This window comes from Lissotriton vulgaris, unplaced genomic scaffold (genome assembly GCF_964263255.1).
Source record: "Lissotriton vulgaris unplaced genomic scaffold, aLisVul1.2 SCAFFOLD_1495, whole genome shotgun sequence".
Classification (NCBI taxonomy): Eukaryota; Metazoa; Chordata; class Amphibia; order Caudata; family Salamandridae; genus Lissotriton; species Lissotriton vulgaris.
The window spans coordinates 388,537-413,504 of NW_028245809.1; the positions used below are offsets into that span (position 1 = coordinate 388,537).

At 50.0% G+C, this 24,968-nt stretch overlaps 1 protein-coding gene across 1 annotated transcript in view; it reads left to right on the forward strand.

The window, feature by feature from the left end:
• The window catches only part of LOC147666286 (transcription elongation factor SPT6-like), a gene marked incomplete at its 5' end in the record, with an annotated part of 590,122 nt that overhangs the window by 377,429 nt on the left and 187,725 nt on the right, over positions 1–24,968 (forward strand). The window contains one exon of the mRNA XM_086949158.1: positions 1,424–1,616. Coding sequence (XP_086805284.1) covers positions 1,424–1,616 — 193 coding nt within the window. The remainder of the gene's footprint in view (positions 1–1,423; positions 1,617–24,968) is intronic.

A 24,968-nucleotide genomic window follows, 5' to 3' on the forward strand; every position in this document is an offset into this window, starting at 1 on the left:
ACCTCCTACCTGGACTATTCCAACAGCTTCTATGTGGGAGCTCCAGCCTACCTCGTCCATCGTTTACAGATCATACAGAATGCGGCCGCAATGCTAATCTGCAACATCCCCTACCAGCACTCAATTACCCCGCATTTGAACAAACTTCACAGGCTCCCGGTATCCTCACGCATCCAGTTCAAGGCCCTGGTCCTGTCTTTCAGGGCCCTGAACGGTAGGGGACAAGGATATCTCCGACGTAGGCTTAAGCTGGTGCACTCAGCCCGTGCACTTAGATCCAATCACCGTCGCCTGTTGCTCCCCTTTCCCCCCCCAGTTCCAACGCCATAGGAAAGGAGGCAGAGCATTTGCTGTGGTCACGGCTAAGCTTTGGAACGGTCTACCCCTTAGTCTCCGTCTTATTGATTGGGAACCTCTGTTCAGGTGCAGCTTAAAGACCTGGCTGTTCTCTACTCTCTCTTTTTTCTGGTGCTTGCGGTTTCTGCTGTCGGTAGCGCCGGGTCACCCCCGTTGGGGGTAGCCGTGCGCTTAACAAATACCTATATATAATATAATAATGTATGTGAGGTTATAGTACTGGTAAGACATTGAGAGCTTTGAGTGTAGTTGACAGTGCCATGCTACATCTAAATCTCCAATGCCTACCACTACCGTTGCTGTTTGATTTGACTACCACAGAAGAAGGTAGTGCTCAAATTATGTAACTTGAACCAGCTGGATTGTAGTAGTATTGGTTGCCCTGAGACCTTAGTGATATGCACTCCCAATACTGTCAAGTAAGCATCAACGCTACTTGATTCCATAAGAAGGCCCTAAGTTTAAAACCTAGGGGGCAGATTTATGTTGGGAATGCGCCACGTTTGCGTCACGCAACTGCGGCGTAAACGTGGGGCATCCCTACGACCCATTTACAACGTGACGCATCTAGGCAGATGCGTCACGTTGTAAAGCCCTGCGCCACTTGTGGGCGTTCCGGCGCAGGGTGGGCGTTCCGGGGCAGGTGTGCCTCGCAAAAGTGGCTGAGTGAAATCTATAAGATTTCACTCAGTCACTTTCAGGCCAATGCTGTGTCAAAACCCTGCGCCTGCTTGAAGCAGGCATAGGTCTTGACGCAGCATTGTAAAGATGGGGCACCCCCGAGCCTTTCTGGAGCTGCGTCGCGCTTACGACGCAACTCCAGCAATGCACCACCTTTACGGCACAGATGCGTCACGCATCTGTGCCGTTTTTGCCCCATGGTGCGGCGCATTGTAAATGCGGTGCATCATGGGTGGCGGAGCAGCGGCACAAAATAACTGGCGCATCCCTGGGGATGCACCAGTTATCATAAATCTGCCCCTAGGTGTTTGAGTTGCTATAAAGATAACGTTTTTGTCACACTGTCCTGATAAAAACATCAGACTCTTTTTTTGTTCTCTAATAGTTGTGCTGACCAGACCTATTTTGAGGAGATCAAGCAGTTCTATTACCGAGATGAATTCAGCCACCAGGTGCAAGAGTGGAACCGGCAGCGAACCCTGGCCATCGAAAGGGCCCTGAAACAGTTCCTCTATCCACAGATGGGGAAAGAGCTGAAGAACAAGCTTACAATTGAGGCCAAGGAGTTTGTAATCAAGGTAAGTGCTTCCTAATGAATTGCCTGGTGAGGATGTGGCCTTGTTACGGGCTCACACCCGGGTCCAATCCAAGAAAAGGAAATAGCTTGAAACTTTTAGGCGTTTTATAACACCATGTGAAAGCTGTGTGTGGATCTTTGACTTTGTGTGGTTTCTTTAATCACAAAATGTTAAAGTGGTTAGCTTTCGGTACTCTGGCAATTTCAGTGCCAGCCAGGGCCGGACTGGGAACCGAAACCTGCCCTGGCAAAGTGCTCGGCCGGCCTCCCCCTCCCCCCCAGGGGGGATTGGGGTGCGACCGTGCTCTTTGCCAGGGCCGGTTTTCCGCCGATTTTGTTACAGGGCCGTTTTTGCAGCTATGCTGCAAAAAACGGCCCTGTAGCAAAAACGGCCCCCTGGGGCCCAAAACCGGCCCCCACCCATGCGGCCGACCGGGGGATTGCCCGGTGCCCGCAACGGCCAGTCCGGGCCTGGTGCCAGCTTAGCTGATTTTCTCCACGATGTTTGATTCTGCTGCATGTGAGAGTTAGTGAATGTCTTACAAGTGATATGATGTGATGTGCAGGGACGTGATACTGTGGTCAAAGTTAACCAGTGTCTGCAAAAACCTACCCGTTCTGTCACATTTTAAAAAAAAATGTTGTGAGAAATAAGTCCTGTTTACCAGAATGTTTGGTTCATGAGGGTGTTTGGAGAAAGTAGCTCTATATACACTGGACCAGAATAAGGTCCAGTGTGTATAGAGTCCGCAAACCCAAGAGGTATAACAGAGGTTAAAGCCAGGTGTTACCTTACTATCTAAAGTGGTAGCTTGGTCGAACAGTAAGGCAGTACCAGAGGACAGTGTAAAGCATTTGTTGCACACACTCAAAGATTGAACTCAGGCCAATTGTTTTTATATCAAGAGATATGGTTGTTTTATTTCTAGAACCAACAGGTATCAAAATGTACTGTTCTCCATATGAGAGGTCTCAGATGAGTTCTTTGCAGAAAGACAATTAACTTTGTAAATACAATAGACACAGGGGTTACAGTAGGCAACACAATTCTACACACAATTTAGCTCAATAGATTTCCTTATATAACCACAGTTGATTACTTTGTAGATTATTTTGGTAATTCCAGGACGGGCTACTAGGTTCAGTCCTGGGGTCTAAGCTGAAAACAGTTCAGCAAAAACGTTTTAGGTACTGTAGTGATTTTTCAGGAATAAAAAGCTATTTTAAAAGTTCACACTTAAAACTGTTGAACAGAAACCTGGCAATGTTATCCAAGGGAAAAAATTCAGGTTGCAGGTAAAGTGCGATCTCGTTACTTTTGTAATCCAGTACTGGGCTCAACCTAAAACAGGTAAGTAATTACGTTTCAGTATTTTGTATGATTTCTAAAGAATATTTCTAGTTTTCAAAAGTAGACACTTAGAAGAAATTTCATAGAACAAACCAGTCAATGTTATTCAATGGCAGGTAAGTGAGTTACCGGTTTCTTGGTGAGTACTCGACTGGTGAATTTGTGGTTCTGGGCATAGACTCAAGGGTCCCTCAGGGACAGGTAAGTACAGTTGGTACACCCTCAGCAGCACAGGGCGGCCGGGTGAAGAATTAGTTGGGCCCAATGTTATCCAATGAGAGGCAGGGGGCCTTCGGTTGGTGCTGCTGGCTAGCAAGCCACGCGGCTGTGGGAGCTGGGCTCCTGGTCACTTGCTCAGGGCAAATGGGGAAGGAGGATAGGACAAAGGTTGCACTCCCAGGGGCACTCGGGCGGCAGGGTGCAGAGTGCTTTTGAGCCGTCAGGCGCTCAATATTATTCAATGAGGATCTTGAAAATGGAACAAAGGCTGCAGGCTCGGGGACGGTGGATCTTCTGGAGCGAGGGGTAAGTTGGGATCTTGGAGGATAGGTAGGCACCCAGGAGTTGGGCACAGGGGGCCGTGGGACGCTGGGTGCAGGGGTGTCTTTTGAGGTCGGGAAATCTTACCACCTGCTGGTCGCGGTCGGAGGTGGGGTTGTCGAGGAGGGTCCTTGGGCACTGGATTCCAGGTCAAAATCGCCAGGGGGACGTCCTCTGGGTCTTGATTCACTCCAGCACAAGCCAGGCTTGGCGGGTGCAGAGGGTGCAGGGTTTGCGGTTCCGGGCTGATGCCAGGGCGTGTTACTTGCTTTGAGCAGTCAGGTCCTCCTGGGTTTTTGAAGTTGCTGACCACTGGAGATGCCAGGGTTTAACAGTAGCAGGTTTGAGGGTCCACAGGCCGGTAGGGCTGGGGCCAAATCAGTTGGTGTCTTCTTCTTTTTAGCAGCTGCACGGCAGGTCTTCGTGTTCCTTGATCTTCTTTCTTGTTTCGTAATCTGGATCTGAGTAAGGAAGTTTAGGGAGCCCCCTAAATACCGAATTTAGGGGTGTTACAGGTAGGGCAAGGGCAGGGACCAATAGGTCCCTGTCCTGGGGTGGGTACACCACCTAGCCTGCTCCTCTCCTGTGGGAGGTGGGCAGGAGCCTAGCCGTGATTGGGCAGGACTCCCCATCTTCAAGATGGCTGGAGCCTGGGTCGTGCTTCACCTCGTCCCCCCCCCCACCTGAGGGGTGGGGTTGGCATAGGTTGGCACCCTCCCCTTCCTGAGGTAGTTTTTCCTGCCAGTCTTCCCGCCAGAGTGGGGGTCAGAACTGGTGGGGGCCAGTTGCTGGGTAAAGCAAATGGTCTGTAGAAGCTCACAGAGGCGGCATGCCTTTGAAGCTTCCACCTGCCCATCCTGGGGGTGCAGACCTAGCACCTTGCCCAGGATGTGCATTGTTGCAGGCCCAGGAGAGCAGGGGGGGCTCTCCACCCAGGGGTCCAGCAACATGTCTGCTGTGTGGCAGCCTATCAGCCCAGACTTGGATTGTAGGTTAGGTTCTCAGGGGCCATCTGTAAGATGCCCTCTGGTGCATTTTACATTAAATCCCACACTGGCCTCAGTGCGGGTTTAATGTGCTGAGAAGTTTGGTACCAAACTTGTCAGTCTTCAGTGTAGCCATCATGGTGCTGTGGAGTTCGTAATGACAACCTCCCAGCACCATATACTCTCAATGGCATCGCTGCACTTACAGTGCCCAGGAATGACCCTGGGTACTGTAGGGGCACAGGGCTCAAGCACCTGTGGCCATACCTCTGGCATAGGACACCCAGCTAGAAATGTGACTGAAGTATGCCAGGGCAGTGGGTTCTGTGGGCATGGCACACAGGGATGTGTGCCATGTCGCCTCTTTGTTTAGTTATGTACTTCGACACTTAGCCTGCAAAGGCATTGTGTGGGTGTCAGGGTGCAGAGCCCCTAAGGGTGGCACAATAAGTGCTGCAGTCCTCAGGGGTCTTCTCTGGTCACCATGCCCTGGATACCTAGGGTACCATTTACTAGGGGCTGGTAAGTGGGCAGAGATGCCAATTGGGTTTTAGTTTCAACACAGATTTAGGGAAGGAACACAGGCCCTGGGTACATGGTTGGCAGGAACCCAGGGCACACTCAGTTAAAGCACATCAGCAGTTCAGAAAAAAGGTAGGGCATACCAAGGCAAGAGAGAGGGCACTTTCTCACACAACCCCCTCACCCCCCCCAACCAAAGGTGATGAGACTAACCTTACCCTAGGGAGTCTTCATTGTCTAAGTGGAAGAACCTGGAAAGTCCATCTGCATTGGCATGGGCAGTCCCTGGTCGGGTTTCCACTTCAAAGTCCATTCCCTGTAGGGAGATGGACCATCTCAATAGTATTGGATTTTCCCCTTTCATCTGCATTAGCCATCTGAGATGTCTGTGGTCAGATTGAACCAGGAACTGAGTTCCAAACAAGTAGGGCGCCTCAGCTTCTCCAGGGACCAAACCACAGCAAAGGCCTTCCTCTCAATGGCACTCCAACGCTGCTCTCTGGGGAGTAGCCTCCTGCTTATAAAAGCAACATGTTGTTCTTGGCCTTCCTCATTGATCTGGGAGAGGACTGCTCCTATGCCCAGCTCTGAGGCATCAGTCTGCACTATGAACTGCTTGGAGTAGTCTGGTGCTTTTAGAATGGGCGCTGAGCACATTGCTTCTTTCAGGGTGTCAAAAGCCTTTTGGCAGCTAACCGTCCAGTTTACTTTCTTGGGCATTTTTTTGGATGCGAGTTCTGTGAGGGGAGTCACAATGGACCCATATCCTCTCACAAACTTCCTGTAGTATCCAGTCAAGCCAAGGAATGCCCTGACTTGGGTTTGGGTTGTTGGAGCTGCCCAGTCCAGGATGCTCTGGATCTTGGCTTGTAAGGGTTGGACCTGGCCTCCACCAACAAGGTGGCCCAAGTACACTACAGTGCCCTGTCCTATCTGGCAATTGGATGCCTTGATAGTCAGTCCTGCAGATTGCAGGGCTTGTAGAACCTTCCCAAGGTGGATCAGGTGATCCTGCCAATGGAGCTAAAGACAGGAATATCATCAAGATAAGCTGCACTAAAGGACTCCAATCCAGTCAGGACTTGGTTCACCAACCTCTGGAAGTTATCAGGGGCATTCTTTAAACCAAAAGGCATTGCAATGAACTGATAGTGTCCATCAGGGGTGGAGAATGCTGTCTTATCTTTGGCTCCTGGGGCCAGGCTTATCTGCCAGTATCCTGCAGTTAAGTCAAAGGTACTGAGGAATTTGTCCGCTCCTAGCTTGTCTATTAACTTATATGCTTTTTGAATGGGGTGGCCATCTGTCTTGGTGACAGAGTTGACCCCTCTATAGTCCACACAGAACCTCATCTCTCCCTTTCCACCCTGTTAATGATGTTTGGGGACCAGAACTACCGCGCTAGCCCAGGGGCTCTCAGAGGGTCCAATCACCCCTAGCTCCAGCATCTTGCTGACTTCAGCTTTGATGCTTTCCTTGACTTGGTCTGATTGTCGATAGATTTTGTTTTTGACAGGGTTACTGTCACCAGTGTCCACATCATGGGTACACCAGCTTGTCAGACCAGGGGTCAAGGAAAAGATGCTAGCAAAAAGTTGCAAGACTTGCCTGCAGTCAGTCTGCTGTTGGGGAGAGAGGGTGTCTGAAAAGACCACGCCATCCACTGACCCATCTTTTGGGCTGGAAGAGAGGAGGTCAGGGAGAGGTTCACTCTCTGCTTCCTGTTCCTCATCACTCACCATCAGCATGGTGAGGTCAGCCTTGTCATTGTAGAGTTTAAGGCGGTTCACATGGATAACCCTTTTGGGTGTCCTGCTGGTGCCTAGGTCCACTAAGTAAGTGACCTCACTCTTTTTCTCCAGGATAGGGTAAGGGCCACTCCATCTGTCTTGGAGGGCCCTTGATGTCACTGGCTCCAAAACTCACACCTTTTGTCCAGGTTGAAATTCAACAATGGCAGCTTTTTGGACAAACCAGTACTTCTGCAGCTCCTGGCTGGCCTCAAGATTATGTATTTATTTATTTTGAAAGTTTTATCCACAATGCCTTGCTTGGGTTCTTGGAGAGGCCTCTACCAACCCTCTTTCACCAGAGAAAGTGGTCCCCTTACAGGATGACCAAACAGAAGTTAAAAGGGTGAAAACCCCACTCCCTTCTCTGGCACTTCCCTATAAGCGAAAAGCAGGCATGGCAACAGGACAGCCCATCTCCTTTTCAGTTTTTCAGGGAGTCCCATAATCATACCTTTCAATGTCTTGTTGACCTTTCCACAAGACCATTGGTTTGTGGGTGGTATGGGGTAGTAAATTTGTACTGCACACCACACTCCTTCCACATGTGTTTCAGGTAAGCAGACATGAAGTTGGTATCTCTGTCTGAAACCACCTCCTTAGGAAAACCTACCCTGGTGAAGACACCCAGGAGGGCCTTGGCTACTGCAGGAGCTGTAGTAACCCTAGGGGGAATTGCTTCTGGGTACCTAGTAGCATGATCCACTACTACTAGAATTAATTTGTTCCCTGAATCTGTGGGAGGCTCAAGTGGACCCACAATGTCCATTCCTACCCTTTCAAAGGGTACTCCTACCACTGGCAGTGGTATCAGGGGGCCTTTGGTTTGCCACCTTTCTTGCCACTGGCCTGACATGTAACACAGGAGCTCACAAACTCCTTCACCTTTTGGTTCATCTGGGGCCAATAGAAGTGGCTAACCTTTCCCAGGTTTTGGTCTGCCCCAGATGTTCAGCTAGGGCGATGTCATGAGCTAAAGTTAGGAGGAACTCCCTGTACTACTGTGGCACTACCACCCTCCTGGTGGCTCCAGGTTTAGGGTCTCTTGCCTCAGCATACAGTAATCCTTCTTCCCAATAAGCTCTGTGGGTACCACTGGCATCTCCCTGTGCTTCTGAAACAGCTTGCTGCCTCAGGTTTTCAAGAGTGGGGCAGTCTCGCTGACCCTGGCACAGCCCTTCCCTAGTGGGTCCCCCTGGGCCCAGGAGAGCAACCAGGTAAGGTTCAAGCTCCATGGGCCCAGTTCCCTCTAGAGGTTCCAAGTCCTCTCCCTGAGGAGAGGGGTCCTGAGAGGCTTGCTGTGTAGAAGCTGGTCCCCAGTCTTCTTGCTTTTTCTCTTGGATGCTTGGGCCGTACTTTCAGGCTCCAAACCTACTTGTTCACCCTTCTTTTTGCTCTGTGCTCTGGTTTGCACACACACCAATCTAGGGATACCAGCAAGGCTGCATGGGTTACTTGCTCAACCTCAGCCCAGGCTGAGGTTTCCAGGTCATTTCCAAGCGTACAGTCAGCTGGCAGTTTTGGATAGACCACTACTAGTTTCAGGCCAGTAACCTCCCCCAACCTAATGTCACCATAGCCAGAGGGCGTTGGGTGGTAATGCTGTCAGCATTGGTGACTGGGTAAGTTTTCCCAACTAAGTATTGCTCTGGGTAAACCAGCCTTTCCTTTACCATGGTGATAATGGCACCTGTATCCCTCAGGGGTTCTACTCTAGTTCCATTAAAGGAGGGGTATTGCAGATACTTGTTACAGTTGGGTGGCCAACCAGCTACATTGGCAACCTCCATTTCCCCCAAGGAGACTAGACTAGCTTGAGTGTATTCCCAGATTTGCTCTGGGCACTCCTCTGATGCCATCTGTAGATTTACTGTCCCTGGAGTAGCTGTATTGGGTACCTTAGGGGCTTGATTGTTGGGGCAGGTTTTGTCTACAGTTAAATGTCCCAACTTTTTACAGTTGTCACAATAGGCCTTCTTAGGATCAAAGTTCTTCCCCCTATAGCGCTGAGGCACATAAGGAGTAGTTTGGGACCCACCCACCTGTACAGCTTTTTGGGGCCCTTTTGGAAGACTCAGATTTTTTATCTTGGTATTCTCACCACCTTTCCCCTGTGGAGGTTTTGTAACCACCTTCTTTTGGTCACCCCCAGTGGCTGTCCTTGTCACCGTAGTCTTGACCCAGTGGTCTGCCTTCTTTCCCAATTCTTGGGGAGAAATTAGACCTAGGTCTACTAAATGCTGATGTAACTTTTCATTTGTGCAATTACTCAAAATGTGTTCCTTCATAAACAAATTATAAAGTCCAGTAAAATCATGCACATTGTGTCCAGTTAACCAACCACCCAGTGTCTTTACTGAGTAGTCTACAATATCTATCCAGGATTGGGTCTGGGTTTTGTGAGCCCCCTGAACCTAATTCTGTACTCCTCAGTAGTGAGTCCAAATCCTCAATCAGAGTTTTCTTCATGAGGTCATTACACCCTGCATCTGGCTCAGAGAGGGTCAGAAGCCTGTCTCTGCAGGTACAAGAGAACAGTTCCCACAGGAGTGCCCCCATAGAGTTTTCTTCACTCTTCTTATATCACAAGCCCTCTCAAAGGCTGTGAACCACTTAATGATATCATCACCTTCCTCAAATTTAGGGACAATCCTTTTGGGGATTTTAGGATCATAAGATTCCTCTCTAGCCTTGTTATTGGTATTGCTGCCACCAGAGATAGGGGTTAAGCCCATCTCTTTCCTTTCTTTTTCTAGAGCCAGGAGCCTGGACTCTAGATCTAATCTCTTGGCCAACTTGGCTAACAAGCTTTCCTCTTCACTGGGACTAGTCCCGATGTTTTCTCTGGGCCCTGGCCCACATGTGTAGGTCCTAGGGTCCCAGAGGGTGATTCTTGCAGTTAAGGGTACAGGGCCCCTCCTCTCCCTAGAGATGAATGGGGGTCGAAAAGTATCATCCTCCTGTAGCACCTCTTCTTCCTCTGACTGGTCATCACTCTGTTTAGAGAGGTGGCATTTAGCATACTCAGCCAGGAGCTCCTGGAGCCCTACTTTGGTTGGATGCAGGCCCACTAGTTTATTTTTTAGTTTCATTAGGACCTTACTTCTCTAAATTTAAGTATAAGTAAGGTGTGTGGTCGAGCTCCTCCACCAGGTCCTGTGCAATGTTATCCTCACTAATAGTTGGGGGTTGTTGAGACATTCTAACCTGATAGCTCTAACACTCTACCCTGACTATAGTGACTTTTATTTTTCTAAAATTTTAAAGGGACTTGAGCAAGGCCCTGACCAGACTTTTACTATTTTGGAAAACCCAATTTCAGAATTCTAAAGGCAATTTATGAGTTCTGTCGTGTGATCAGATGGTAACCAAGTAGTCCAACAAATGCAAGTTTGTATCCCACCGCTTATCCACCAATGTGAGAAAGTGGCTCCATATACACTGGACCAGAATAAGGTACAGTGTGTATAGAGTCCACAAGCCCCAGAGGTATAACAGAGGTTAAAGCCAGGTGTGACCTTACTCTCTAAAGTGGTTGCTTGGTCGAGCATTAAGGCAGTACGAGAGGACAGTGTAAAGTATTTGTTGCACACAGTCAGCAAAAGGTTTCACATACTCAAAGACTGAACTCCAGGCCAATTGTTTTTATATCAAGAGATATAGTTGTTTTATGTTCGAGGCATATGAGCTGCAGATTCTACACTTTGCATTAGATCGCCACCTAGTGTTGGGCTCGGATGATTGCATGTTGTTGTCGTCTTGGAAGTAGTCCTTTGCAGTCACCAGATAGGTGACTCCTCCCTTGGACGATAGTGGGCATGGGCGTTGGCTCCAGAATCTAGAATCTTAGAATTTTTCCGCTCCGGTTCGAAATCTACTTTTGACGCGTAAAAACGTATTTAAACTTTCCCACACTACTTTCGATATTGATAAACGTCGACTCGTCTCCATCAGCTCGATTCCTGTCGTCGGCGCGGGCCTACACCTCATGGAAAGGACGCCATTCAACAGATGCCCCGAGTGTGGAGCAAAGTTTCCACACAGTGACCATCACAAGGTCTGTAACCTGTGCTTATCGCCAGAACACTACGAATCCATCCGTACAGCCTGTACATCCTTTCGATCCAAGAAGACCATTTGAGATCGGAGGGCCCGTCGACACGACATGCAGAGATTGGCTCCGGAACCAGTGGATATCTTCGACGAAGAAGTTCCGCTAGTCCCCAAAGAAGATTCAGACGAACTCCAAATCGTATCCGAGGCAGACGACTCTGATGACTCCATACCATCGGGTCAGCACATGACTACTACTGCCCCTGCCTCATACCCAGCACCCAAATCAAAGGCAATGGTCAACACCCCGCCTCCGGGGCATAGTCGCGACCGAAAAAACACTTTGAAAGCCCCGCCATCGAGCCCGGCTCTGAAGAAAATACTCCAGCCTTCAGGTAGCTCCTTACCGAGCTAGCCACACGTTCCGATCCCACCAGCTCCCTCGAAACCGAAAGAAGTCCCAGCTCCGAAACCGTCGACTTCTAAAGACAAACTATGAAGCCAGCGTATGACGCCTCGAGGCCGACGAGACCAGCTTCTACTCCGAAGCCAATATCTTCGGTACCGAAACCTACAAGGCCTCATTCCGATGCGCTCAAGCCCTCGAAACAGCCTACGACTCCGAAAGCAATACCTCCGTTGCCGAAATCTACGCCAAAGGACACAGTAACAACTTCTAAGGCTAAAGACAAGCAGCAATGGTGTATAGTTAACACACAATCCCTCCTTGTAAGACATGACGGGGCTTACTGTGATCAGTTAGAGACACTACTCCAACATCTACCTGACCAATATAAGGCGCAGGTAAACGACCTTATAGAAGAAGGCAAGTTAATTTCAAATGCCTCAATCAAGTGCGCACTTGATGTAGCAGACACTGCATCTAGAGCTGTAAACACCAGTGTCCTACTTAGACGTCATGTGTGACTACGTGTTTCAGTATTTAAGCAGGAAGTGCAAACTACCATCTTAAATCAGCCATTCAACCAACATCAATTGTTTGGACCGGAGGTAGACACAGCACTTGAGAAAATGAAGAAAGACACCGATACAGCCAAATCTATGGGAGCTTTGCAATCCACATAAGATAGAGGCTCCTTTCATCGCTCCTTCTATAGAGGAGGCTCCAAACAGACTGAAGCAGACAATACAGCTTCCTTCAAATCCAATACACAGACATCCTCCAGTAAAGGATATTTTAGAGGAGGCCATAGAGGCAACAACAATAATGGAAGAGGTTGAGGTAACAACAATAATCAAACCTCTTCCACCACAAAACAGTGACTTCCCTCTGCTCCCCCAGCAGCACTCCACTCCTGTGGGGGGCAGACTAACACAGTTCCTACCTGTCTGGAATTCCATTACAATAGACAGGTGGGTAAGACAAATTATCCAATATGGCTACTGCCTCAAACTTACAGCTACCCCTCCACACATACCACCCAGGCAGCGTCCAATGTCTGCAGAACATCTTGCACTGCTCAAACAAGAAGTCCTATCACTTCTTCAAAAGGTTGCAATAGAAATTGTTTCTTTACAACATCAAGGAACAGGGATTTACTCTCTGTATTTTCTAATACCCAAAAAGGACGGGACACTAAGACCAATTTTTGACCTCAGGCCCCTCAATCACTATATGCACTCAGATCATTTTCATATGATCACTTTACAACAAGTGCTCCCATTGCTACAACAAGGCGCCTTCCTTACAACACTAGATCTAAAGGACACCTACTTCCACATTCCTATACATCCTTCTCACAGGAAGTATCTGAGGTTTGTACTGAAAGGACAGCATTATCAATTCAAAGTCCTTCCATTCGGGGTAACAACTGCACCAAGAGTGTTCACAAAGTGCCTAGCAGTAGTAGCAGCACATCTCAGAAGACAACAGATACATGTCTTCTAATATCTAGACAATTGGCTCATAAAAGCCAAGTCATTCAATCAGGGTGTCCAACACACATATCAGACAATTCAAACATTGCACGACTTAGGGTCCACTATCAACGACACCAAGTCGCACCTATAACCCTCTCATGTACATCAATATTTAGTGGCTACATCTACAGCTCTAGCGTATCCAAGTCCAGCAAGGATACATAGCATTCAAGCCTTAGTCACAAAGTTTCAACATCAACACTCTCTCCCAGCCAGAGTGTTCATGAGACTAATAGGCATGATGGCATCTTGCATCTTTATTGTACCATATGCAAGACTGCTAACCCGTCTGTTACAGGAATGTCTATCACAACAGTGGAATCAGGCTCAAGGACAACTAACAGACCTGGTGTTGGTGGACAGCCGCACACATCTCTCTGCAGTGGTGGAACACCAAAAAATTGACAAAAGGGCGGCCGTTCCTCGAACCTGTTCCACAAATAGTACTTACAGCAGACACATCACTCACAGGATGGGGAGCCCATCTACTACATCATACAACTCAAGGGCAATGGACCATTCAATAAAGATCATTCCATATCAACCACCTAGAGCTGCTAGCAATATTCTTAAGGCTCAAAACGTTACAAGTACAAAATAATGCTGTCTTAATCCGGACGGACAACATGACAAGTGCAATCGTCCGAGCCCAACACCAGATGGCGATCTATTCATAATGTACCACTCTGCAGCCCTCTATGCCAAGAACAGATGCATACTGGTAAGTAGCATATTCCATATTAATCAGTGGTTCCATGTTTGGCTATTTGGTTTACTTGTCAGACCCTAGTCTAGTGCACTGAGTGTGCCCAGGGCATGTAAATCCAAATGCTGCTGGTGGGCTTGCAGAACTGGTTGTGCCACCCACAGAAGCAGCCTTGTAAAATGTGTCTAAGGTCTGCCATTGCAGAGCCTGCGTGCAGTCTGGTACTGTCATGCTGACTGGGCAAGTGCACCCACTTCCCAGTCCCTAAACCTTGCCTTTTCTTCATATCAGGCACCACTATGGTAGGCCCAAAGGCAGGTGTATTGTAAGGTAGGACAAGCCCTAATGTGTGTGGCATGTCCTAATAGTGAATTACAGCCATTTTCGTTTTTCACTATTAAAAGGCTAACTGTTCTCCATAGGCCAGAATGGGCTGTTGGATTATTACATGTTTATAATCCTAACTGTCTCCGAGAACTTGGTAGAAATTCGAGTTTAGTATGCCTGAACTCAGAATGATAAAATACATCTTTTAGTAAAGTTGGTTTTAACATTCTGTGTTTGCAAATATCACTTTTAGAAAGTAGGTATTTGCTTGTCTAACCTTTCAAGCCTGCCTCTGCTAGGTTGTGTATTCCTTTGTCTGGTTTTGTAAGTGACAGGGCTGGGGGATTCTAAGAGACAGGATGAGTCAGCCCAGTGGTGAATAGAGAGATCTGCATCTAGATGGGAGGGAGGACTTGCACCTGAACCTTGAATAGGGCTGTGCCTGCCTTCCACAATGCTGGCTCCACCTCCTGGGGGAGCGGCTGATGTCTCTGCCCTGCACACTGAAAGAAGAGTAAGAGTCCTGTAAACAAAATGCTCCGGGACTACACTTGCCTTCCACAATGCTGGCTCTACCTCCTGTAGGACGTCTGATGTGCCTGCCCTGCACTGTGGAAGGAAAGGAGCAGTCTGGTAAACAGAGTGCTTCAGAACTGGTTTGGACTGGGCAAAGGCCCCTCTCCCCTCAGAGAACAAAGGATTTTGGGGTATAAATATTGGGACCCTGATCCCATGAAATTAGATCACTTTTGGACTACAAGAAGAAACCTTTTCTGAGGAGAGGAACCTGAAGAAACTGAGGCGAGACTATTCCCAAGCTGAAGTGCTGCTTGGGGGATTGGCCTGCAGTGGTTGCCTTACTGCCAAAGGAAGGAGAAAGGAACTTTGTGTACTTTGCTTTTAACTTGTGAAGGATCTCCAAGGGCCTGCCTCCTGCTTAAGCATGGGCGGAAAATCCGTTACGCGCGCGTTTTTTGCGGATTTTCGGTAAATTCGCAATCCGCGAGATTCGCGAATTTCCTGCCAAATCCGCGAGCAGCGGATTTTATGGCTTGCTCGCACTGTTCGCGTGAGTTCGCGGCTACCCAGTTCAACTTCGCGCCCCGCGAATAAGCGCTAAATTGCAGAAATACGATCTTAGCAAAACTGAAACTACTTACCAGGTTCAAAAGTTCAAGCTCATCATTAGTAGCCATTTCCTGTAGTGCATCCTGAGGGGCCCCTCCAGAGTTCAGTTGCCTACTTGCAACTATTATGTGACCCTGCTCTGACCCTCAGAATAGTTACACAAAGGTCCTGAATTACAGCTAAGGCAGACAAGCAGGAGCCAGGCTGGAAGTTCAAATCCAGTGACACATTAATCAGCCCCTAATTCATTATTGTCAGTTGGGGCAGGGCAGGTGTTGTAACTAATTTTGCAACAATGAAAGCACTTAGCAAGTGCAAAAGATCACTAATCAGGAAGCACTAAGGAAGCAGGTGCCAGCTAAAAAAATATTCTGTGACACATTAATCAGCCCCAAATTAATTCAGGTCACTTGAGGCAGGGAAGGTGTGCTTTGCTTTGCCACAATAATGTACACTGGACAACCAGAGGGTGCTGTGATGAAACAGAGGGTGGCATGGGTGGGCCAGAGGGTGGCATGAGTAGTCAAAGAGTGGCAGTGATGAAGAAGAGTGTCCCAAACAGGCTGGACACGTAGAAACAACAAGTTCGCAAAACTTGCGACCCGACAGGTAAGTTCGCGTTTGCGAAATTGTACAAAACCCTCGCGAACTGGCAGAAATCCGCGCGAACACAAAAAAAATCCGCAAATTCGCGAGAATTCGCGGATTTTGCGGATTGCGAGTTCGCAAATCCGCAAATTTCGCGAACGCGAGATTCGCAAAATTCGCCCATGCTTACTCCTGCTGAAGTCTCAGGGACAACAGACTTCAACCCCCAGCTCTCCATAGTTCTCTTGAAAGTGCCTGCTGCTGTTTTGGGCCTTCTGAGAAACTGCGTGTCGCAAGGAGCTGGAAGCGCGACTCATCGAGAAGTAGCATGTCGCCGTCACTGTGCCTGCTGTCGCAACTCCGAAGGAGGGTGTGGCCGCTGGAACTGTCGCACTGCACCGCATCGGAGAGAAGCGTGCCGCAACGAAGAGGAAGCGTGTCACCGCTGCTGCCGTCGCGACTCCGAAGGAGGGTGTCGCCGCTGTACCTGTCGCACTGCACTGCATCGAGAGAAGTCTTGCAACGAAGTAGGAGCGTGTCGCCATCACTGTGCCTGCCGTCGCAACTTCGAAGGAGGGTGCCGCCGCTGGAACTGTCGCACTGCACCGCATCGAAGAAGAGGACCTTGCATCCTTGAGAAGCGCGCCGCCATCTGAGCTGCTTCCGTCACATCGTGGATGTCGCCGCTGTAGTTGTCGCATCGTGCGGAAGCTTCATGCATCATAGAAGTGTCGCCGCTGGAGCTGCTGCCGTCGCATCGCAAGGGTGTCGCCGCTGCAGTCCACACATCGAAACCGAGAACTTCTCGCATCCCCGGAGAAGCGTGCCGCATCTGGAAAATCTTCAGGTCTTTATTTCTTTGCACCTGAACTTTGCCGCATTTCCCTCGCGGCGACATTGCTTGTCGTGGAAGCGCAATGCAACCTAAGGTACATTGACGCAAAGTGTTGCATCTAAGAACTGTGCTGAACTAAGCTAAATCTACCATCTTAAAGTAACAGTATTGTGTATTTTTGTCTTTTATGGTCTTGTGGTAACCCTATATATAGTATACTTATTTTTTTATTTAAAACCTGTGTGGTGTCCATTTGTAGTGTTGCACTGGGTTACTGTATGTGGTCACAAATGCTTAACACACTGCCTCTGAGATAAGCCTGTCTGCTCGTGCCAAGCTACCAAGGGGGTGAGCAAGAGTTATTTTAGGAGTGTAATCTCCTTATCCTGACTAGAGGCAAGGGTCCCTATTTGTCACAAGTACCTACCTGTGCCAACTAGAGACCCCCAAATCTAACGGTGTTCTTGGCTCTGGAGCAAAAGTTAAAAAAAATTACCAAACTTTTTTCTGATACTCAAGCACCCACTGAAGTAGACTTCTAAGCCCCCGAGGACCTTACTGGGTGCACCTAAAGACTTGCAGGGTGCCTGGCAGAGACCACCTGCATAGCCCAGTACAATTTTCAGGTGCATCTGATGAGATGGGAATTCTTCGGAAAAGGCCTCTTTGAGCTTTTAGTGTCCCTCAAGCCACACAGGTCAGCCAGCTGACACTTGGAGTCAATTTCTTTGCCTGTGAATACAAGGAGAGGCAGCTCCAGTCCTTCGGGGCTCCTCTCGAGTCACAAACAGCAGGTCCAGTCTTTAAGTGTTCTTGACAGGTCTAGAAAGTGTTCTGAGGAAGGCTGGGTGAAAGTCCAACTTGTGGGATTCACCTGGTGGGTGGGGGACACCCTAAGCCACTCCTAGTCACACGCTGACCAGTGGAGTAAATGATCTAGGCCCTGGTTTATGGGTTTTCAGCAGTTCCTGTTTACTGTACTCACAGTGCACCCTATTCCCAAGATCCAAGTGAGGGAAACCTGTCTGCAGAGCTTATTGTGTCCGCACAGCGTTATGGCCAGAGGAATGAGCTGTTCTGCATAGTACCATCCTCACTGATAGTCATAAATGTAGAATATTCACACCCATGCTTGGGGACCCCGGAACATGTCTTTTAAACGTAGGAAAGTCAATCTGTTGTTGTACAGACACCTTGTGGGAAAGTGCCTCTTTTGACATGGTTAGCCTCCACGTTTTGCCTGGTATGGATTATTGATGTGGTTTCGATTGTAGTACACAGGGTCCCTACCAACCGGGTCCCCTGTGCTCTTGCTTCATCCCAAACGCATATCCCCAATTGGTACTTCTGCCCCTGTATGTCCCTAGTAAGTGGTACCCTGGTTACCTAGGGCCTGGATGCAGAAGAGGGTCCCCAGGGACCCCCTCACTAGGACCATGCCACTGCCCTTGCAGCTTGCATATCTTGTGGGGGGGGTGCGGCGCGCGACAGCCAACATGGCACCTTGCCTGGTTGCCATGGCAGCCAGCACTGCCTGTAAGTATAGGTAAGTCACCCCTTTAGCAGGCCTTACAGCCCTAAGATAGGGCACACTATACTATAGATGAGGGCATTTCTTCAGGAGTAGATATTCCCCTACAATACGTACGTAAATTCTTAGATATTGTAAGTGCCAGTATAGAAGTAGAGGTGTACATGGGCTGCTAACTCACCAACTCAAGTTCCCCAGCACCATGATAGCTTCACTGAAACCAGGACTGTTTGTTACCAAACAACTCCTTGTAATAAATCCTCACTGATGCCAGTGTGAGATTTATTAAAACATGTACTCAGGGGGCACCTCTGAGGTGCCCCGTGAAAACCTACAGACCCTGGTGTGGTCACGGACTGGCTTTAGGCAACCTGCTACACACAGACATGTTTCTGGACCTCTGGGTGGAGAGCCTCCGGGACTAGAAACAATGCACATCCTGGGCAGAAATGGCAACCTCCTTCCCAAGATGGGCCAAGTGCTCGAAGGGGGAAGCTTCAAGGACCTGCCACCTTTGTAATCCGACCCCAAGTCTCTGCTGCCAGCAACAGATGGCCGTCCCCAGTTTACACCCCCACTTTGGGCAGGAAAACCCCCTGACCTGGAAACTAGTTACCTGCAACCTAAGAAGAAGGACAAAAAAGACTCAGTGCAGCGAAGCCTACTGAGGATGACGACTGGCTTGGCCCAAGCCCTACTGGACTGCCTCTAGTTTCCAAGACCCTGCAAGAAAAAAACGCCTGTCCTGAAAGCACCGACTTCCAGAAACCCTTGTAAGACTGCCTGAACTTAGGAAAAGACCAAAACTCCAGAGGATAGCGTTTCTTTCCTCAAGAATCCAACACAAAGAACTCTGGTGCCCTCCAGTTCTGAGAGTCCTGCCCCTCTGCACTCAATGCCTACAGCCCATGTCCAGGAGGCCCACCGACCCAGAACAGGATCACCAGAGATCCTGACCTCAAATCCAGCATTGGCTGACCCCTCCTGGACTCCACGACGACTCCTGAATCCGTAGGCTCCCCCTGACAGCGGCTGACTTCGGTAAGAAGATTCCTATGTCTAAAGGTACCCCTGTACCGAAGCCCTTGCACTTTGGTGAGCTGAATTGACTGTGTTCCTACGACCCCTACATCTCTAATTATCTCTACTGTTGTTAGTCTCTCTCCTGCAAACTCTGGTGTGCCGCCTGCAGCCTGTTTGTCCAAAGCTGAATCCCCATTGAAAAGTATTTGGCACCCAGCGATGAAATTGCACCCTGAACCCGCCCACCCCTGTGCTGCTGCTGGGGTATGTTTTTTTTTTTTTTATAACATTTTTATTTGGAAAACCTTACATGTAATACTACAGGCAAAATCCGGCACGGGCCGAAAATCCGTTGGCCGGCAACACAAACAGATTCAAAGCCTCGCACAGCGAGAGACAACAGTACAGTAATTTTCGGTCCGGCATAGCCCGTGAAATCAGGATTTATATATAAGCTTGTCCACAGTAGTTCAGGATACGAGAGGATTCCAATTTATGATATGGGTAGAAGGATCTAATGGCATACGATACTGCGAAATCTTACACGGAGCAGGTCATACAACAGGATATTAGCCTTCAATAGAGATATAGTTGGGAAGCAAAAAACAGGACATGAAGCAGCAATAGCTATGTACTAGAACTCAGCGTCCTACTTGTGGAAGCAATAAACAGTAAAAGAAAACATAAGTACACAATACAGAAGTCTTTCCAATGAAAACGAGACCTAGCCCCCCATCTAGCGAATAAGTATATAGGGAATAAGGAAAGAAGATACAAGAAGAAGAAAAAGAAAAAAAAAGGGGCTATAGAAACAAAGAAGAAACAAAAAACACGTCCCATCCCCCAACCCCCCACCCTGCATACCAGCAGAAGGCTACGGCCTACCCACCCCCCCCCCCCCCGCCCCCCCCCCCCCGCCCCCCACCTATAGGCATGCCTGTCATCCCAGCAAAGAAACCCCGACTATGGGAAAAACGGAGGAGGGCCCTAGCACCGGCCCCATTCACCCCCCCCCCCCCACATACCAGAAGAGCATGTAAGCCCACCAAGATGGAAAGTGAGCATCAATGTATGTCCATCTCAACCCCCCAAAGTCACAAGCACGAGCCAAGGTCCACTTTGTCACCGTGATCACCCATAAAGTACCGTAAACAGTCAGCGCTCATCCCTGGCCAGTCCGAACAGAAGCAGACAAACTCCCCATTCCACGAGCAAGCAAACCTGATGATCCAACCGTCCCAGTAGGGGCCACCCAGGCGCTCAGCAAAAGCAGCGGCACAGAGTCAACATCACTCCTCCAGGTTACACTCTCCGTCGTCGAGAGAACATGGCGCTTTTGTTCGGGAGGTGGATTAACAGGCAGGAAAGTAGAAAAAGCAGCAGACACGAAGCTCTGGCCACCGAGCTCACTGGTCTCCCAATCCAACACTGCACACCCGAGGGAGTCCTCGGCGTCAACAGACTGGGCAAAGCAGGGCACCAGATCCACTTTGTACCCATCTGCCCCTACAGATCCCGTGTCAGGAGCAATGATCGCCTGTGAGTCATTGATGGCCAACCACCGATGTTTCAGAGCGGAGTGCAAGTCTTTAATGGCCAGAAAGACATCCCCCACTGTAGGCTCCATTCCACCTCCGTCGATCTACACAATGCTTTCTTTCTCTAGGGTCCCTCCGGATGGGATAAAGCACATTCCCATCAGGCGGCCGGGGAATTAATATCAGCTCGCGGTGCACGAATGGGTTATGGCGGAGCACACTCGAACCCACACACTCGTGCAATGCTGCCCACCGCTTACCAGCCGCGTCTAGGAGAGGAATCACCTCCCGACGCCCGCCTCAGATGGTGTGTGATCACCCACCGGCAGCACCCGGAGAAGGTCCGGTCCGGGCTGTTAACTCCGCCTTGCTCCTCGGGACGGCCACATCCACAGGAGCCAGCAAAAATGTGTGCCGCAAGGTTCGGGGGTCCAGCGCCATGTCCAGCCTGTTTACCCACGGCAATTCAGCGAGCTGTAAATCTCGGCTCGGGTCACCGGTCCGTCATGGCCGACCAGGCCCGATGTTGATCGCTTCCCCGTCGGCTGCAGCACCACTCGAGGTCCCGGCTTGTCCACAATAGAGGCCGTAACCTTTAGGACGACGTTTCTCGACCGTCCGGTGCGGTCGCCATTCCGGAATTGCACGGCCGGGCACCGCATCCGCTCATTTACACGGGGCCACGGCTGAGATGCAGGATAATTGCCAGGATGGTGCGAGGGCGAGGGCGAGCGGCGGAGCCGGGCGTCTATGCGGCCATTTTGGTTGCCGTCTTGGCTCCTCCCCTGCTGGGGTATGTTTGTTGCTGCTCTGTGGACGCTGTGAAAAGTGCCCTCTTTCTTGCATGGTAGGCCCCCACTTTTTGCTGAATTGCTGATGTTCTTTGACTGAGTGTGCCCTGGGCTCCTGCTAATTAGGTAACCAGGCCTATGTTCCTTCCCTAAAATTGCATTGAAGCATAAACTCAATTGGCATCTCTGGCCACATGTCAGTCACTGGTAAATGGTACCACAGGTACCCAGGGCACTGTTTCCAAAGAAGGCCTCTAAGGGCTGCATCACTTATTGTGCTATCCTTAGAGGTCCTGTACCCTGACACTCACACACTTCCTTTGCAGGCTGCATGTCTTGGTGCAGAACAAAGTGAAGAGTGAGCATGGCACACAACCTTGTGTGCCATGTCCACAAACCACTGCCCTGGCATACATCAGTCACCCCTCTAGCTGGGTGCCCTATGCCAGTGGTGAGGGTACAGGTGCATGAGACCCTTTACCCCTACAGTCCCCAAGTCCATTCCTGGGCATTAAGTGCTGTGCGCCATTAGGAGTATATGGTGCTTGTGTCTTGCTTTCGCATCTCAGATAATACAAAATCTTCCACTTGGTGGCTCAGCACTCAGCGAAGCAGGAGACATAACACAGTACCTTCAGAAAAGGGTTTTATTTTACAAAATGCAAAGACTCTTTTTAGAATAAGGCTTTGGGTTTTATTTTACACAATGCTCTCTAACGGAAAGGCTTTCCCAGATGCCAAATGCAGAGCCTTCAAATATATATAAAGAGATACATATATATATATATATATATGTTTATATGCAAGCAATAATAACACACTTGTTAAATACGATGTTTGACTCCTGGTGCAGGTAAGGATTCCGATTTCAAGCTATGTGACGCCTGTCACCGACTGATGTCTGTTACCGACCCCCACCGCCAGTGTCTCTACTGTTTAGTGGCCGACCATGACGACAGGTTGTTCCCCGACTGCCGGGCCTTGACGTCGAAGGCTAGGCGGGAGCGTTCCCGTAAGCTGCACGAGATCCGGCAGTTGGCTCTGCGCCGCTCGAGGTCCCGGTCTAGGAGGAAGTCGAGGGACTGGTCGCGGAGCTGGGGTCATCACCGTTCGTCGGGATCCAGGTCCTCGCACTCCGGTAAGTCGAGGGATGGGAAGAAGTCGAAGAAACACCATTGTTCTTCAACCTCCCCTCGCCGGTCGTGTGACTCTGCTGAGGTTTCAGGTGGCGCTGCACGCACGGCTTCGGCGGAGCCCGCGCTGTCGCATCCAGCCCCACACCTTCCAGTCCCTGTGCTCAATGTGACTTCGGAGCAGATTCGAGACTTGCTTGTGGCCATGAGGACTCTCATGGCCACGAGTGGGGCCCTGCCGGCTTCTCTACGGGCCCCGCGGGTCCTGTGTTGACGGTGGCTTCGGCCCGGCGCAGGCGGCGACTTCGGTCTCGGCGCCGCAGGACCCCATGGGATCCAGGCCTGGTTCAAGGTCGACGCCGGTTGACCTCACGACTCCTCCGCTGGTGCCGTCCCACTCTGAGCCACCTCCGGCGCGGTCCCCGGGTGTGTCGCCGGCTCCGGTTTCAGCCCCGGCCCGGGCCTGGCGTAGGACCCGGGCGAAGGTTGTTTCTGCCTGTTTATCAGGACACGGATGAAGGGGAGGACTGGGAGGGGTCTGAGGATCCTCTGGCACAGCAGTGCCAATTAAGTATGGACTAGGCAGATGAGCTAGGGGAGGCCAGTGGTCTAGACACTTTATCTGACACTGGTTTCCTCTCTCCTCCTTCGTGGCTACGGAGGAGAGAGCTGTAGGAGAGTAGGGTCTGCAATCCTATGATCACCCAGATTTTTTGCTTTTGTTTCACTGGTTTACGACTTTCTCTGGCTGTGGGCCTGCCAATCAGACCCACAGCCTAGCTGTTCTCTCTCTAAATTACAACATGTACCCTAGGTGCATTTACCAATTGGTACTGGGCCACCTTATCGGACCCTGTAACTCAGGGCATAGGTGTACCCAGGGCCTACTAGGGGCTGAAGCATGTTGTGAGAAGTTGGCCTGATATGTAGTGTTTCCAATTCTGGAACCACTGGGTATCAGTCCAAACAAACCCCAAAGATGTCAGGTTGTAAGTCAACCTTGTAGACAAGCTATCCTAGTGGTAGCATGGACTAAGCAGCCTTAAAGGCTTAACTTAAGAGGTCGTGTTAAGCGAGCTGTTTTACCACATACAATCCTGTAATCAAATGAAAGGACACCACACAAGTATATATTGTAAAAATATATGTATTTATTTCTAAATTACTCCCCAGTACTCTTTATGAGGAAAGGGGCACAAGCGTTAAATCAAAAGCACTGTTAAACATATAAAGTTGGCACAATTATGGCTGAGGGCGGGGGGCCACTCAGACCATATACTAAAAAAATGGTATAAGTAACACTTATCGAACAATGGTTAGGCCTAGGGCCTAGAGATTTGCTGGGAGCAGTCAGGACAAGCAATGAAGAAGTCGGGAGTAGCCCACAGGATACGGGTGCAGCACGGAAAGTGCGGCGCGCACCAATGTAATGTCAATGGTGCGTAAAAGTTAGTTAAAGTGAATTAAATGATACTTCCGCTGAACCTAGGAACACAAAACTTTAGACACAGACCCTAGAGGTGTGTACCAGTGTAAGGACACCGGCGTTGCAAAGTTACCTCACCCACAGGCCGTGGGTGCACAGGGTCGAAGTGGCGTCGGGTTCTGTCACGCAGGTTCTTGGTGCTTGGAGCTGTTGCAGCTGCAGGCGCTGTGAAGCAGAAGTGTCCGGTGCGATCCAAGGGTGGATCGAAGTAGAAAAGTACCTGAAAGCAGAGGGGACAGAGTCTGGGTCACTCAGCAGTGACCAGGGTGGAACCAGGACGGAACCAGGCAATGTCGGGCGCAATCAGGCGGTTGTCGATAGGCTTCTCTCCGCTGTCACGTGGGCTCTGGGGCATCTGCGACGTCCAGGAGCAGGTCACGATCTGTCCCACGTAGGCTCTCGCCGTCAGCACCGTCGGCTTCAAGATTGCAGCAAACAGCACTTGGCAAAAGCAATCCACGCAGAACCGGGAGATTGCTTATCACTCGAACCAGGAAGGTCAGAGTGGGTGCTCCTTTTCACAGGAGCTGGTGCAGATCTGGAGCAACCAGAAAAGCGAGTCGTATTTCAAGTTTCGTCGGCACAGGGGCCACAAGCCAGCTGGCAAGTGACCGGGCCAACGCGTCGAGCACACACAGGCAGAAGGGCCCCACGCAGCACTCGTCGAGTGTGGAGGGGTGAGCTTTGGTGCAAGTGGAGCTCGGGGCTGGGGCTTCTCAAACCCCGGTGTACAGCTTCGAGGGTCACTCGTGGGCTGCACGGTCAGCGTCTCGTGGCCTTTTCAAGATGGCGTGCCCCACGCTTCCGGTCGCCTCCACGGGTCTCAGCTCTGCAGGGACTGTGGATCGGGCAGGTAGAAGGCAGGCAAGCTTGATCTCGTCGATCTCTGTCGCTCGAGTTCCGGCGGGAACTGCAACAAAGCAAGGGTCGAGGGCTGGATGGTGCCTGTTTGCACAGGGTGGTCACTCCTTGACCACAAGGGAGATTCTTCAGTCTTCTCACGTCGTGTAGAAAGTCGAAGGGTCCAGATTTCGTTTCTTATGTTTCTTCAGGATGATCTGAAGTCCGTTGGGACTGCTCCCCC